The sequence below is a fragment of the Pygoscelis adeliae genome, unplaced genomic scaffold (assembly GCF_000699105.1).
Source record: "Pygoscelis adeliae isolate BGI_AS28 unplaced genomic scaffold, ASM69910v1 Scaffold139, whole genome shotgun sequence".
Taxonomy (NCBI): domain Eukaryota; kingdom Metazoa; phylum Chordata; class Aves; order Sphenisciformes; family Spheniscidae; genus Pygoscelis; species Pygoscelis adeliae.
In genome coordinates this window covers 1,752,235-1,768,556 of record NW_008825613.1, presented here as the reverse complement: position 1 = coordinate 1,768,556, position 16,322 = coordinate 1,752,235, and the positions used below count along the sequence as shown (strand labels likewise).

General features: G+C 38.8%; 1 protein-coding gene across 1 annotated transcript in view; it reads right to left on the bottom strand.

Moving 5' to 3' along the window:
• PTEN (phosphatase and tensin homolog) overlaps positions 1 to 16,063 on the bottom strand; it is a 31,321-nt gene extending 15,258 nt beyond the window's left edge. The window contains exons 1-4 of the mRNA XM_009332768.1: positions 15,855 to 16,063; positions 12,342 to 12,386; positions 7,236 to 7,279; positions 3,615 to 3,853 (exon numbers count right to left, since the gene is read on the bottom strand). Coding sequence (XP_009331043.1) covers positions 3,615 to 3,853; positions 7,236 to 7,279; positions 12,342 to 12,386; positions 15,855 to 15,916 — 390 coding nt within the window. The 5' untranslated portion in view covers positions 15,917 to 16,063. The remainder of the gene's footprint in view (positions 1 to 3,614; positions 3,854 to 7,235; positions 7,280 to 12,341; positions 12,387 to 15,854) is intronic.
• Between the last annotated feature and the right edge of the window lie 259 nt (positions 16,064 to 16,322).

The following is a 16,322-nucleotide window of genomic DNA, read 5'->3' as shown; positions in this document are numbered from 1 at the left end:
TAAAGTGATAGTCAATCTCAAAGCAAAACCAGTTCTCAGCCAAGAGGGCACTTTTAGCCTTCCAGACAGAGATTTTTACTCCCCAGAGACATAACCTTTACGCTGAGATCCTAAGAACCAGCCACACTGAAGCAGAACAGAAAGTTCTCCATTTTCCAAAGGTCTGATTTCAAAGCAGAACACTTTCCTAACAAGCTAATATTCCGAGAGATGCAATCAACCCCCGCTTACTTTTACTCCAGAAGAATAAAGAACAGCGAAGTAGTTTAAGCATTTTCTCCTTGAGAAGCTTGCATTTCCCATCTATCACCATCATCGTTGTTTAAATGGACATTAGATAAGCTTCTCTAGTCCCTATGCCAGAGTTTCACAGGGCACTGCCAAGCTGTGCAGACATCACAAAAAGTGTCAGGTGCTGCTCCTGGTTCTCCTCTCAATGTAGCATGAGCAGTATTATGAAGAACAAACATTTTTGGAAGTAATATTCCCACATTCACTTTAATAACATGCCCTACTGTGAGAGTAAAGCTAAAGCGTAAACCTAGTCTGGGCTGCAGATATCAGGTTTAGCAGAGGTTGTCACCTGAATATGTTGAACAAACAGGCATCGCAACTGATCAGCTCTGACACATCAGACATTGGATATCTACCCTGCTCAAGTAGTCATTCTGAGAATTCCTCGCACAAAATAATTGGTTTCCATTTCCTTTCAGTTACACCACTATTAGGAGCCATTCCTAAAAATACAACAGTATGACAGTCAAAAAATGCTCCTGAATGGATCATCTCCAGCTCAAGTACTTGAATAGTTGCTCCCAGCTGATATCTATCTGTTGAGTAGACTATGCTTCCTTCCGAGTCTAATCCTCACCATAAAACCTTCAAGGCAGAAGTGGGAATAAATAAAGACCTTCTCCAGCTGTAGGAAGGTAAGTTGTCAGTCTTAATCATCACAGTAGTATTTCAGTGTCCATCTTAAGGAAAAAAAACAGGTGATAAGCAAACCATTTCAAACAATGGAAGCAGCAGCTTTTTTAGAAGACTTTTTTGGGGGTTTACTTCTCCCCCAGCTCTGAAAACAGGCTGGACAATTACAGTTCCTTATCCAATTTCAGGAAACAACTTGTCTCCTTTGGTTCAAAGAGAAAATAGAAATCAGTCCTGTTCTGCTACAGTGGTGGTGACAGATAGACACAACCATTTAGCCAATACTTTCTAATCTCCATCATCCCCTTCTTCTGAAAAAGGATCCTTCCACTATGATGAGTTACAGAAGTCAAAAGAGGCAGCTTATAGAAAAAACTAAACAAATCCACCCCAGTTTTTGGTCAGAGATAGACTTTTAGACTCAGTTCTGCAACATCTTATTCCCCACTACCTTTCCCAGGATGACAGTACATCAACAGACTATCTAGGAACTGTCAGCCTCATCTACAACTCTCACTTGATGTTGCAAAGGCCTCTGCGAAGCTTCTTTCCCCAGCAGGCACTTGGCACTGTAGCTTGCTACAGAAGTACTCGAGGTTGTTCTCTTGACCAATTAGTCATACTTCCTCTTGCAATTAGACTGACACTTCCTGCCGACATGGACTAAACCCTAAGAATCACTCGGCCATGCACATTAATGGCAACAGCAATTTTAGCTATACTATTCTGAGCAGCTATATACAAACTGTGCACCTTGTGCTTGCTTTCAATGAAGAAAATTTGGTACCTAATTAAAGGCAGTTTTCCTTCATCATGCATACATTGGTCCAGCAACAACAAAAAAAAAGAAAAATGCTTTTTCTTGTCTGTAGGTGCAAACAGCTCTGTTGGTGCCTCATTTACTTTGAGTTCAGGAAGTCAGCTACATAAAGGTGCGGTGAAGTGTCAAATCAAAGAGCAGCACTTGACATATAACACTGAAATATGGGCCACAAACGAAGAAAAAGCTCCCAGAACCTGCACTGGAATACCTGTTTATAAACACTACTTTAAGGATTATGTGAATCACATGCTGCCCACTGTCCACATAAAGATAACCATGCTCAAGTGGAGCTGGGAAAAAAAGAAATCAACTCTTCCAGTAGAGACATGGAAACCAAAACAAAGTTGCTGGTTACAGACAATATTTAGAGTGAAGCTAAACAAGGCTCTCACCATTCCTGTTTACTAAGTTCTCCATTACCTCAGACACGCCAGAGGTACCACTGGGGTCCTGATGAACACCTAATTGACCTTACCTTCAACACACTAACACGCAGAAATACTACCCTTTTTTTACAAAAGAGAAACTGAGGTACAACATGCTTCACCGTGTATTTGTTAAGTTTTGTAGTTTTCATGGTATTTTATCTGGCTCTTTAGATTACTCCTGCTGATAAAGGTTATCTACACTGTTTATTCATCAAACAGTTCATTCCTATTCACTATCATGCACCCTTACCAAAAGCCACAAAGTTTTGATGGGAAACCTTGACACTGTCTCTGCTCTAGTATTACAGTACAACTATCTTCTCAGCAGTACATGGAATAACAGCTCCATCTTGTAAAGAGAGCAAACTAACAAGTTATCTGCTCCTTCCAATGAATTAACAGCCAAATTCTACAATTCCTTATGAGACACTTCTGCTCTCAAGAGCCTTCAAATATGAAGCTCTGCTTATTAGAGGTCTACACACTGAAATTAATACTTTATGCAAATATTACAGGAACACAGAGTGCTCTGTACTTCAGCTGGCTGAAACTGGCCTGCCAGGATGATCCCCCTGGGCTGCTCTACCAACATACACAAGGAAATGATGGAAGATGAGCAGGGAAGCTTGCTGAAGTGACCTTGCAAGGCACACCTTATTATATTTGGAGAAGATTTCAAATAAGGAGGTTAAATTCCCATTAATGAGGCATAACCATGCCAAAAAGGTCCAACATACAGTTACTGCTAAGTCTGTCTGTACCACTGACAAGGTCTTAACAGAAAGCTCTTGTAGCCATGAACATTAATTTCTCTGAAATGAGATCTTCCCATTTCTCCTCAGGAGTAGTACAAGAAACTAAATAGCAGCACCTCATGAAGCAGGCTCTGAGGCGGCCAATGTCTGGGCTTAATTACCCTTTTATTGCAAAGGGGCATCCAACAACAGACTGATATACTCTTCCAGTAGGGATATTCAGCTGTAACACATACTGTAATGACTATGCATCTCCAAACACCACCACAGAAACTAAGAGAACCTGAGGAGCTGAACAGCTCATCCATTCAGGCAAAACAAGCTAGAATAATCCTCTTATTTGGGCTGAAAATGCTGAACGAGAAAGTTCACTTGTCAGCCGCCCATTTGATGCAACACACAGCAGAATGCTATTTGAAAGGCTATTTAAAATAAACTGTCCAGATCTTCTTGAACAGGAGATGGAAAAACTAGATGGTTTTAGTGTTGTGACTAATTGCTACTGCTGCTTAGGAAAGCTTTTTCATTTAGAACAACTGCACTCATCCAATAATGTTAAAGCTAAATCAAACCAGGTATCACAACCGCTGGAAAAGTATTTCTCAAAGGGCTTGACTAATCAAATTGACCTCAAGTAGGAAAAGCATAAAGATACAGGTAGAAGAACAGAAAATAGCTCACCTTCTTGTCTCTGGTCCTTACTTCCCCATAAAAATCTAGGGCTTCTTGAGCCTTTAAAAACTTGCCTCGATGCAACAAATATGCACATATCATTACACCAGTTCGTCCCTTTCCAGCTTTACAGTGGATTGCTGCAACATGATTGTCATCTTCACTTAGCCATTGGTCAAGATCTTCACAAAAAGGTTTGATAAGCTCTAACTGTGGTGGGTTATGGTCTTCAAAAGGGTACTGTGCAACTGCAATGAGAAGAAGTAATTTATCAAAATCTCAAAAGGAAATTACAGCAAGCTCAACTAGACAGGTCAATTTTGTGACAAGCATGCAAAAATTTAGCTTTCTAAATGAAACCCACGTCCTACATATAGACATGTAATTTTTTTTATTCAAATATTATTCAGCAATGTACTATTTATTATCTGCATTGCAGACATTTCTCTAGTAATACATAAGCAAGCATCCTGCTACATGAAGAGACTATTTCATACCACTACTGAGTGGCACAGACTCTGTCTCTTACATTAAGAATTTTCTAGAATTTTAAGAGTGCATTGGCACAAAGAATAACCTTGTGAATACCCATTACTCTAGCAATAATTAGACTACCTGCTGAGAGAAAACAGGGCCAGACCTCAGTCACTGATCAGACAATAGGAAGTTTGCTGAAAAATTCTGAGCGCAGTCAGGTCTACATTGGGAACAAACTCTCAGAATTTGCTCAAAGGGGTTTTGAAAAAAAACTGCAATTCCCATACTAAAAAATGGTAATCGAAAAAGAAATCGAAAAAGAAAAAAAAGTAAGGCACTTGCAATACTTATGGGTTTTAAAGTCAAACCACTGAGTGAAATGGTCCTTTTTCTTATATGGATATATACACACACAAAAACACTTTTTTCCATCTAGAGATGGAAAGAATTTCAAGCGAGCATGCAGGAAATGAAAGAAAACTCAAGAGAGTAAAAAATAAGCATTAAGCAGAGACAAGCACCCAAACCTCTAACACCTCAGATAAGATGACAGACAATGCCATGTTGACTGGCAGAATTACATAGGGCTGTACTAGTTTCATCAGAACAGCACTTTATGAAGTGCATCCCAATTCTCAGTTGACAGACTTGGGATCTTATAAATACAAGCCTGGTTCATTTAAAAATTCTCAGCTAGAAACACCATTTCCTTTTCTGGTCTAAAAATGAATATATCTCATTTTCTGGCAAGTGTTTGTATTCATTTTGGAAGTACTATTCTCTTGTCACACACATAAGGGTCCTTTTGATGAATCCCCAAGGACTTAAAGAGCAGAAGTGAGGGATGAAGTTACAGAACTGCTAAATTACTGCAGCAGAAGTCCGAAGCCTTTCGGAGGGATCCACAAGGACAGTTTATTCACTTGCAGTACAGACTGCCCACTTAATCTCCCAGAAGACCAAATAGGGAAGCCCGATAAAGTGAATAAACTTTGCTAAAGCAGCAGCAAAGGTTAAGAAACATAAACATACTCTAATAAATTCTTCCACATGGAAGATCCAAAGACTCCCCAAATTATCATTTTATGTGAACTTAGAGATGCCACTTTTTGCAGCAGATGTAAATGAAAGGAGGAATTTATTTAGAAACCCCTAAGAAAATAAGCTGTTAGGAGATGCTGTGAATTTGTCCATACAACTTTGAGTCTATCTTAACTACATCTGATAAGGTTCCCATGAAAAGGATAGACAAAGTAGTCCTGAAAGAACAGCCTGAAAAATCCCAAGTAGTAACAGCATGCTGATGATGCTCTCCAAGATTTGGGATCAAAGGCAAACCTTGCGGTATTTTCTTCAAAGATGGAATGAGGAGTAGATGAAATGGGTGCCCTGTGATGGTGCAGAGGGATTAAGAGTCAGAAAGCAACCTTAGGAAACATTAGCTGCACAATCTTGAGCTTAGAGGGTGCAGGTCCTCCATGGATTTTGGTTCCTAACACTGGAGCACACAGCATGGAGAATGGTTCTGATTACTCTCTCCAAGATCCTAGACGTTGCAAGAAAAATCCCATAGCACATAAAGGGGTAAAAAAAAAAAAAAAGGAAAGCCTGTGGCAAAGCAGAAGGCAATTTCCAGCATGAAATTACTTCAGAAACTGCAAAAACCCTAGACAGAAAGCTAGCGTCCAAAGAAGATTAAGAGCTTTCAACGTTTGGTTTTGAATTTGATGCAAGAACATCCAAGTTGAATACTGAACCACTATGGTGTTTCACGCTAAGTGCAAAAATGAGAAGTTGCCTTTGAAATTAATTCACTTCATAAGATTTTAAAGTAGAATTGTTGTTCCTCTGCTAAGGGAAGTCCCAAGTCACCGATTTGGTTATCTAAGGTAACTAAGTTGGGGATGAAAAGAAAAAAAATGCAACATGTAGCTCCCTACAACAGTGTTGTCTTATGCAGAAGAGCTGTGAAAGGTGCTGTCACAAACAACATTTTGGGCTGGGATTGACAGAAGGGATCTGAGCACCCCCATAATATAAAGCATAAATTAAAGCAAGGATATGCTCTGGACATTTTAGAAGCACATCTTTTTCATTTATGCCTTTTCTCCTCTTACCCAAAGTATTGCTCAAGCAGATCTTAAAATACTTTTTTTCTGGCTTGTATATATTGAGTGAGGTTTCAGGACACTGTCATTCAACATCGTAAGAGCAAATCAGAAGCAAAGACGACTTCAAAATTAAAATTTCAGTCCTTCTATATTCAGACATTAAAACAGCCAATTACATTTTGGTCATGATCTAAACACCCTCTTTACAACTAGAGGGATGCTTTAAAATAATAATAATGATAATGATGATAAAGAAGTTGAGCCCTTGCTATGATGTAGTATTTGCCCATAAGGCCAAAATTTATTCATTTCCTATGATTACGTACACACAATTACTCCCTAATCTACCCAGCCATTCTGAAGCATTGCATGAAGAGGAACTACAAGCTCTACTACTGTGCACAGAGACGTTCCTCTGCATAAAGAATAATGGTAAATCTGTATTTATTTATTACCTGGGGAGTTAATACTAACAAAACAGGTACATCAGTTTCCACTCACCAAGGGTCTGATCAAAAGGAGCCCCACTGGTTCTGGTAACTCTGCAAAGTGTCTAAGAACCAACTCATCTCAAAGAGGCATCATGTGGGAATTTTTTTTTTTTTAAAGCAACTGAAGGTTTGTGCCAGATCTTCAAAAAGTAGTTTTATATGAACAGTAAGTGGCTTAAGTGTTCTCCATTTTTAAGTGATGCTTCTGCATAAAACCCAGACTTCTCTAAGCTTCACATCTAAATTTTACAGTAAGTTTGCACATTGAATTGAACAGAAACTTCTATATAACCCATTCTGCAAAAATTTTTCCAATTTTTCCAGTAGACTTCTGATTTTCATATTAGATCTTGATCTAGTTAACTGCCAGGAACATACTTTTTTGAAAGCATCAAGAATATAGCAAGTTTCTCCAATGACTCAAAGCAATCTGACATCATTCCTTGTGCCCAGATCTCCTACATTACTATTCATCAGCTCCTCCTTTATACCTTCATCCAGAAACACTGAAGTTTAAAGAGAAGAACACATACTAGACAGTAAAAACGTACCTCTGCAGTTAAATTTGGCGGTGTCATAATGTCTTTCAGCACATCTAAAAAGGAAAAAGACAAGAGTTCAAGACAAGTCTCTGAGGCCCTCCCAATATCTGTCACACCTTGGAACACACAGATCAACATATGGGAAAATCATGTATACCCATCACCTTCATAATTTAAAACTATACTAGAGGTTACATACAGGAAAACTGTTTTGTTGCAGGTATATAAAGTTGCTCACTAAAATATCAGTTATTTTACTGAAAAACAATTATTTACCCTATGGCAACTGTGGTCCATCAGTATGTTTTAGTCAGCATGACTCTCAATGGAGACATTCATGCAAGTGATACAATACACTATTACTTTTCAACATTGTAGTATTAACAGTTCCAGCCACTTGAGCAGCTTTACGCTCCCACATAAACACATAAAGAGTAGATGGCTATGACCTTCACCCCACTGACTCTGAATTTGAACTCAAAACACATGTCAAGATGCCTCAACGACAACATGGGGGCTAGGGGTGATGGGGATCACAAGGACATTTCAAAGATCCTCAGCTAGTGCAACCTAAACAAGCATTCTTCCTTCAATTACAGGAATGCAACAAAGCCACCACAGGCAACTGAAAGCACCTCTGAATATTATAATGGAGATCACTTGTATCAAGCATAGATTGTGATACTGCTCTCCAACTTGGCATTTGTTCTTGAAATTAGGTGAACTCAAAAAACCTAAAAGGCTAATCAGCCAGTTTTTCCCTCAAAGACCCTGGAAAATGGCACATTTCTGAAGACTTTGGAGTTGCATCAATGTCTTTCTCACCACTCCATAAAAGACCCACTCTAGCTAGCTGGTAGCACAGCAAATTATACTGTATTAGTCTTGCAGGATGACTTGCCTAGGGACAAACATCAGTAAGCAGATATAAACAATACAATCAGTAGGGCTCTAATACAGCCAAAATGGCATGCTGTAAGGGAAGCTAGATCAGATGTTGGGGGTAAGGGGAAAGAAGGCAAGAAGTGGATGCCCTCCGTAATTTTCCATGGAGTTGCTCTCTGCAGGCAAAACGATGCTCTTTTACACGATGCAAGTGAAAATGCAGTTCAGAAAGGAAAATGAGAACAATCATGCCTCGAAACAACAGGACTCCAGGTTGAAACACAATGATTGGCAGTCATTTCAGTAGACAAAACACATCTAGATCTTCTGTTCTGATTATAACCTGTACTCTTCATAGGGTTCAAATACCCACACCAGTTTCAGGACTGGTATGAACTTGTCTTTCCTTAGCAGGTATGACTGCAGCCTTTGGAGCCATATGGAGCTTACTTGACACTTTCAGACATGCAAACTTTTAGGCTCCTACTTGTATGACTGTTGCACATAACTGGAGCCTCGTATGTGCTGCATTGAGCTTTGTCCACGAGACTCGTACACCAGAGATAGAGGCAGGTCTGCTGGGGTTGCACATGCACTCAGCACTTCCCTTTCTCTGAATTCCAGAGCCTTCTCGACTCTAGCCTCTGTTAGGGAAAGGACTGGCAGTTTTTACAGCTCTGATCACATTACTGACACTTTCTCTGGGTCAGAAGTGCCCAACGGCACAGGTTGGGCTGGCAGATGGGACTCAAAAAACATTATCTGCACTTGAGCCTTTGAGAAGAAAGGTTAGATGCAGTATGTACACTTAAGATGGAGTCACCACTCCTGGAGCAGCCATCAGCAGTGCTGGGCAGAGCCTGTTACAGGCTAGTCAGCATCTGAATGTTGGAAGTTGAGCCTGCTAGGAAGCAAAGCAGTTAACACAAAGCATCTTATCCAAGCAAGCTTCCTTATTCATTTTAAAGAAACACCCAGTTCAAAGGGGTAGTAAGAGATGAAAGTCTTCAAAACATTAAAAAAAAAAAATCTACATATGGGCAAAAAAGCCGTCAGATTTTGAAGTTTGAGAGAGTATCAAGTAGAATACCATGAGGGATAAAAAATAGTTTTCTTGATACCAAGGATAGAAACTGAGCACAGAATGTAGCCATGTCACTCTTTATGCCCTCTTATGGGAGCTGTACACAACACAGGGTAAATGCAGAGCTCCAGACATGGCTGTACAAAATATACTTCCCATTTCATGACACAAAACACACGTGTATCTGCAGTAGAGATCCGACTGACACACATTTTGGGAATGCTTCCATTGGTTAGCATTTCAAATGCTTTTTTTTTTTTAAACACTATTAGACCTTGTAATACGATGATCCCACTGACGACAGGACTATAGGCTACGGAAAAGATGGCAGCCTATGCCAAAGCCCAACCCCATGTACACAGAGGTACAGAAAGTATGCACATGAAGTCCACATTGTTCATTATAGCTCCTTCCTTTAACTATCTGCCAGTGGGACAATTAAAAGAAATATACTGGAGAAGATGGAGATTATTACAATAGGGGAGGTACCAATTTGGCAGTATGTGAATTTAGGAGATGAAAGTGAAAGAACATGTTAAAATAAAGAAGAATACTGAAGAAATAGCAAAGGGTTAAAGAAACACATGAAAAAACGAACACAAACAAGAAACAAAATGAAATTGCTCAAACATTCACTGGGAAGTTAAAAGCCAAGATGTGAGGATGAGGCATAACTGACATCATTTAAGCATCGGTTCAGAAAAATCTCTCTAAATCCTTTTAAATAAAACTGCTCAATACTCACATTATTATCAACTTCATATAACAGCTACCTTAAGGGAACTCAAACCCCATAACAGTGTTTGAAATAATTCTGAATATAATCACATAACTCCTCTGAACTCCCACCTCCTTCTTTTAAACACAGACAATAGGTTGATTATTTACAAAGGATCAGCTTAACCTAAAGAGATGCTGTTCTCCGAAATACCTTAAGGCTGCAATTTCTTCCCATCTCACGACCAAACATTGCAACAATTCACCTAATGGCATTTATGTACTTAACATGTGTATACATTTCGCCCACCTAAAGATAAAGAGATAAACTGGCCTCTCTAGCCAGAGATACACAGTTTAAAAGCTATGCTTTCCAAGCTGTGCAGTAATCACTGGAATCTTCATTTGCAACTGATCCATGTTTTGGGGAGGAAGAAAACCCACGCAATTTAAAAGGACATTTTCTCCTGCAAAAGTTTTCATCTGAGGGTGAATATAGTAATTTTAGGAAGTTTCACTTGCAATTGTTTTGAAATTAGCAACAAGGAAAATCGATGGGGGGTTCTTGCACCAAAACCTGGAAGTTTTTATATGAAGAACTTGAAGACAAAAACTTTCGGCACACCTGGACAAGTGCTTTGCACAGTTGAAAATACATGTATCAGCAACATAAATGTCAAAAGCATTTGTCTTGTCACAGCTCTTCTCACTTAAAAACTTTATAAAGTTGTTCCCATGTAGGGTTGGGGGATTGGTTTTTGCTTTTTTCTAAAGTAAAATGAGGTTGGCTAGCATACAGCAAAATGGAAACTTTTCAAGCACCACCTCCCTGAGGAGCTACTTGCTAAGATGCACAGAAGTCTTACTAAACTCTTACGTTCTGACCAAGCCTAGAAGTTAACACACAGCAACCTATTGTTTTACCTGTCACCTCTCAAGCCAATTCGAAACAAGATCAGTATCAGGCAGCTCAGCAAACCCTGATCTTGTAAATAATATCAGAGCCACACTTCACAGAAGCTGACAGTTGAACTCAGCCCCAAGAAGCAGGAGGGTTTTATCTGTCCTGTTCTGCTTTGCTCCCCAAACCAAGCAGAAGCTCTCAGGAGGCTTCAGGGGGGTCTAATAAAACCACGGTAGTTAGATTTTACATGATACAGCACTCTAGCGCTGAGCTCCAGAAGACTTCAAAGGAAGATATCCAGAAAGTTACCTCTTTAGAGAGCTGCAGGTACACACAGAAGGAGCTATCAGCTATTCTAGGAAGCACTGTCCTTTCCATCCATAAGTACCACCAAGACAACATTTATTAAAAGACTAACATTCTGGAGAGCTTCTAAGCTGGAGAAAATAATTTTGTTACTGAACTGTATGCTAGGTATCCAATTAGTTTATTTCAATGCATATTTTATTTACATATCTTTGTCTGTCCCATCCTACCACAGACTTTACAGACAACTTCAACAACCGGTAATCAACTTCTCAGCTTCTAGTATCACTTTGCTCCAACATTTGATAATGTTGAGAGCATTTTCCTGTTTCCAACAGGAAACAGTTGCTTGATGCATAATCCTTCAACTAATTTAGAGCCATATTTAAATACGTTTTAATGACTGACAGATTACAATGCAATGCATTGCCTGGATTTCCATACTACAGTAATTTTTCCATTAATTGCAGATATTTAGAAACATATTCATTTTAAAAAAAATAAAGCCTTAACAGCTCAGAGAATCAATAAATCTTCAATTTAGATTTCTGGGAAAAAATGAGGGGTAGGAAAACCAGGACCTGCTCTTCAACATCAGCTGATACCACCAAATGATACATACAAATGAAATTAGCCTAAGCTAACATATAATCAAGGCATAACAACAAAAAAAACCCTTCTGTAACAAGAACAGCTTTCTGCATAACTGAATTTTCAGAGGAAAACATTACACTTACAAAAGTGAGAAACCATCACATTACAAATTGCTGCAATAGCTTTTTCAAAGTAATAAACAGGGACAGTCAAGAATAGTGAGGAAGCAAACAGAACCTGGGTACCAATACAGTTCGATAAAAAAAAAAAAGAAAAAACAGGAAAATATTAATTTGGCAATTTCTTCACTGTGGACATTAATACATTAACAGAAAGCCTGCTGTGAATTACTTTTCACTTTTTAATCACATGGTACAAGCTCCAGATGGGCTAGATGCCAAGTCATTTAAAAGCGTTCAAGTAATATGAATACATACCAGCATTTCATTTAACCTCACTCAGCTCCTCTAAATGAAGTAACAGTGCTCTCAATCAGGCTTAATTGTTTTAAGAAATGTGCAAATCATCTGTAGCTCTACTTCAGTACAGCAACAAGCCACTTTCACTCATAAGCTATTTTTAGAACTCATTATTTTGGAAAATACATCTATAAGAGCATACTTACAGATTGTATATCTTGTAATGGTTTTTATGCTTTGAATCCAAAAACCTTAAGTAGAAGAAAAAAGGCATGTATTAATATACGTTGCAATAATGGTGACCTTAATTTGCAGCATCATTAAAGCACCATTCAGCATGTGCAGTTCTGCATTCCAAGTCCCAGCTGGCCCTGCAGTGCCTCAAAGTCAAGGAGGCACCGTGTTGCAAACCTCACTCATACAAATAACCCAGTAGTATGAATAAGACTACTTATGCAACTGAGGAGACCAAGACCTGACCTGCAACTGAAATATTTATTGTATGGACCAATCTGCACTGATTTCTAAGATACCTGCACATCAGTATGTTAAGCTGAAGAAGGGTTGTTTATTTTTAAAAGCAGAAAGCATCAATTACACAAGGTATCTGTAAACACTTCCAATTTAATCACCTATGCAAAATATGTTGCCACAGTGGTATTTCCAGTTAAAAAAGCAGTTAAAACAACTTTCGTATTCAAGTTAGAACAGACAATCATTTTAATACCAGATTTTTAAAATGGCCATTATTTGCCACTGAAGTCTGAGGGCAGTGCCTGATGATATTCTGGGTTCAGAAAGGAGAAGGAAGACCACTATACTTTTTCACACTCATTTCATTTTCATGCTCACTTTGTAACAAAAACTTCCCATACAAGCCTTTGAGAGCCAAACTGCAAACATGATTCATCAAAATTGCCATGATTACATATGATGTGTCACCTGGCAACATTCAAGAAGAAATAATATACAAATGTTTACACTTAACATCATCAACAGTGTGTATCTGCACATCAGCCAGAAGGAATTTAATTAGCCATGACAGAACATGCTGTTCAAATTGAAAAGAGACACTAGCTGCTAAAATCCTGGAAAGCTCAAGCAAAAACAAGCTCTGGTTATCAGTCATAATATTCCAGAAGAACCTAGAAGAACTCTGTGGTTAAACTGATGCGTTAAAATAAGAACAGATGTGAATGCTCCTTGCACAGCATTGAGTATGAGATTCCAATTTCATCAGCAAAATATTTCATGACTCCCACTGGCGCCCCTGTTGGCAGACTTCAAGAGATTAAGGAAGATGGTGGACATGGTGATTTGTCTCAGGAGATGTCCCCGCTTGTTTAAAACACACTGGAGAGCAAGGAGAGCTGACTCCGCTTCTGCCAGTAATATCCACAAAGCTGGGTATAAGCTTTCACGCAAGTATTTTTCTAAGGACAAAATTCCATCCAAAACCTCTCAAAGCATCAGTCACAGGAGACAGCCAGCAGACCAGGTTGTACTTCTCATACAGTATTAGCATTAAATTTGTCAGGATAACAGCTATTCAGAAAAAGCCCACTGGCATATCCTGGATCAATACCAATTGCTCCAGAGCTCAAACATGTTGAATTTCTGCATAAAAAGCTCTTGGAAAAAAATTCTGCAATAAAAAGACAACAGGAGCAGATGAGGACCTGCTGATTGCAACATGCAGAATGCTGCATGATCACATTTTGTGCATTATTCTCGTTTAAAAATAGGGGGCAACAAACATAACACTACTTTAGCATCCAGTTCCCTACAGCCATTTAATTCACATCTCTCCGTATCTTAATTTGGTTGATTACACTTTTAGGTGATCACTACTCCTTTTGATCAGAGTGTTTATGGACAACTTAATAATTATGTAGTCATTCCCTTTCAAAAGTCTAATTTACACATATCTACATACTTAACATATAAAATATCTTTTCCTTCATACAGAAGCAACGGAAATCAATGCTGTGAAAGGAAGATGGCCTTCAAAGACTACTGCCTATTATTATTTATTTGGATTATTCCCATGTCACTTATTCCAAGCACAGCCTTTGCCCCTATCCTACAATTTCTAAAGGTGGAGTCCATCAGGGAGCACATATTTCACATAGCAGATGCAATGCCCACATCAACTTAATGAAAAGGTGGCTCTGACTGCTAGTAAAGAAAGATGGCTTGATAGTTTGAGTTTGTGGGACAGCCCTGAACTGTCCCAAAAGGACAGCAAAAGCTTTTTCTTGTGTGCAAGCTGTGTGCAATGATATGATTAGAAAACACAACTTTATGCCTCTTAACAATTCTAGCAGACACACACACTCTGCAAGAATATTTACAGATTGCTATGTTGAACTTCACTGATATGATCAGCTCTGGAAAAGTGACTTCTCCTCACTACCGCATGACAGAACAAGGTCGCTTCTGCAAGCCTGGTCAAATCCAGCTTCTGACATTTTCAGTGCTATTCGTGGATAGCGAGCTTCGTCACGACGGTTAAATATGCAAAAACGAAATCCCCTCAAACTCATCTGAAGCTAACTGCAGCTGCACAGGGAAGTTGCTGCCTCCAGATGACTGATTCTCAGTTGAGGGTTACGATTCCTCCCAGCGTGGGAACTACGGAGCTGCCTCAACTCATTTCTGTACAAACCTGGATGCAAACAATTACCAGTGAAATTAAAGCTGCACTAATTCTGCCTGCCAACAATTATGAGAAACTTTCTGTGGCATCTCAAACCTGGGAGCAGCACCTCCTTGCCCAGACACATCTACTTCTAACTTCACTGCATAATCATGCCCCTTAATGCATTATCCCCCCATCCCCAAACATCAAGTCTCTTGGAGAGCTACTGAACTTAGGACCTCAAATGCCCAAGATGTCAAAGGCATCACGCATGACTTAAAAAATCAGAACTTAGGATCCTAAAACCACTAACATTTGGCAGCTTCTGCCAAGTATTTAGTTTTTAATGCAACGTCTCACACTACTTTCTCCACGTAGGGTGTGACTAAAATTACAACGATGCTCCTAAAACACTAAGTACACCTTCCACAGTTGTATCCAGCAGTTTAGAGTAGGTAACTTTATTTGATGTTAAAAATAACAACCTGTAGGTTTTTTTTACAGAGTGTGCTATAAAGCATCACCAGCAATAATGAATTTTAGCTGATTTTTCTCCTCATCCACAATTATTGAACACAGCCAGATGTAAAAGCCTTTATCTAAAGTCACCTATAGTCACCTATATTTACTACTTCAATTCAAAATTAACTTCTCAAGCACTTGATTTATCGATTGAAGAAAGGATATGGGCAAACATATTCTGAAATGCCATCAGCTATCTGAGGAAACACTCAACACCGTGAACGGAGGCATGGATTGACATCTTTCTAAAAGCAAAGAACTTCCTTTTACTCCAGCACAATTTACTGAAGTCAATTTTTCACACTAAAAAGCAGACTACATGCATTTGAGATCAACCCAGAACAGCAGCCTGGCCTAAAATTCTTGAAAATATCATTTTCGTTGTTTCCAACATTTTTCAGGAAAGCTAATAAGGCAACATCTACGAGATGCAAAAATCTTGCCATTTCTATGAGTCAGAACGCACATCCTTTCCTTAGCAGAAGATAAATGAGTGCAGAAAAGGATACTTATGCTTTACAAGAAAAAGTTAAGGAAAAGAAAAATAAAAACTTACCTTACTACATCATCAATGTTGTTCCGGTATACTCCTTCAAGCCTCTCCGCAGGAAAACCCATAGCAATTATGTTTGGATAAATATCTGAATATGCAAGTTATGGAAACATTTGTAAAGCATGCGAAATTTCTACAATAGCATTAAATGGACATTAATTAACTGTATCAAAGTCACAGCAGTAACTCTGACTCCCATATGTGAACAATTCAGCTTTATATATGCAGTAATAAGGGATATTTTCAAAAAAAAGCTGAGAAAAAGGTTGGAGGAGGGGGAGGAAATCAGGAGGGAAACTTTTGAAAACACAATACTTTGATCACAGCCACTAGAACAGAAATCTCCTTACATCTCAAACAGGTAACTTGTTAGAAGTCTATGCTATTGGGCAGCTGATGGTTAACATCCATTAGAAAGGCAATCCACTAGAAAAGCAGTCAAGTAATCCACTCCTATCATACATCATCTCA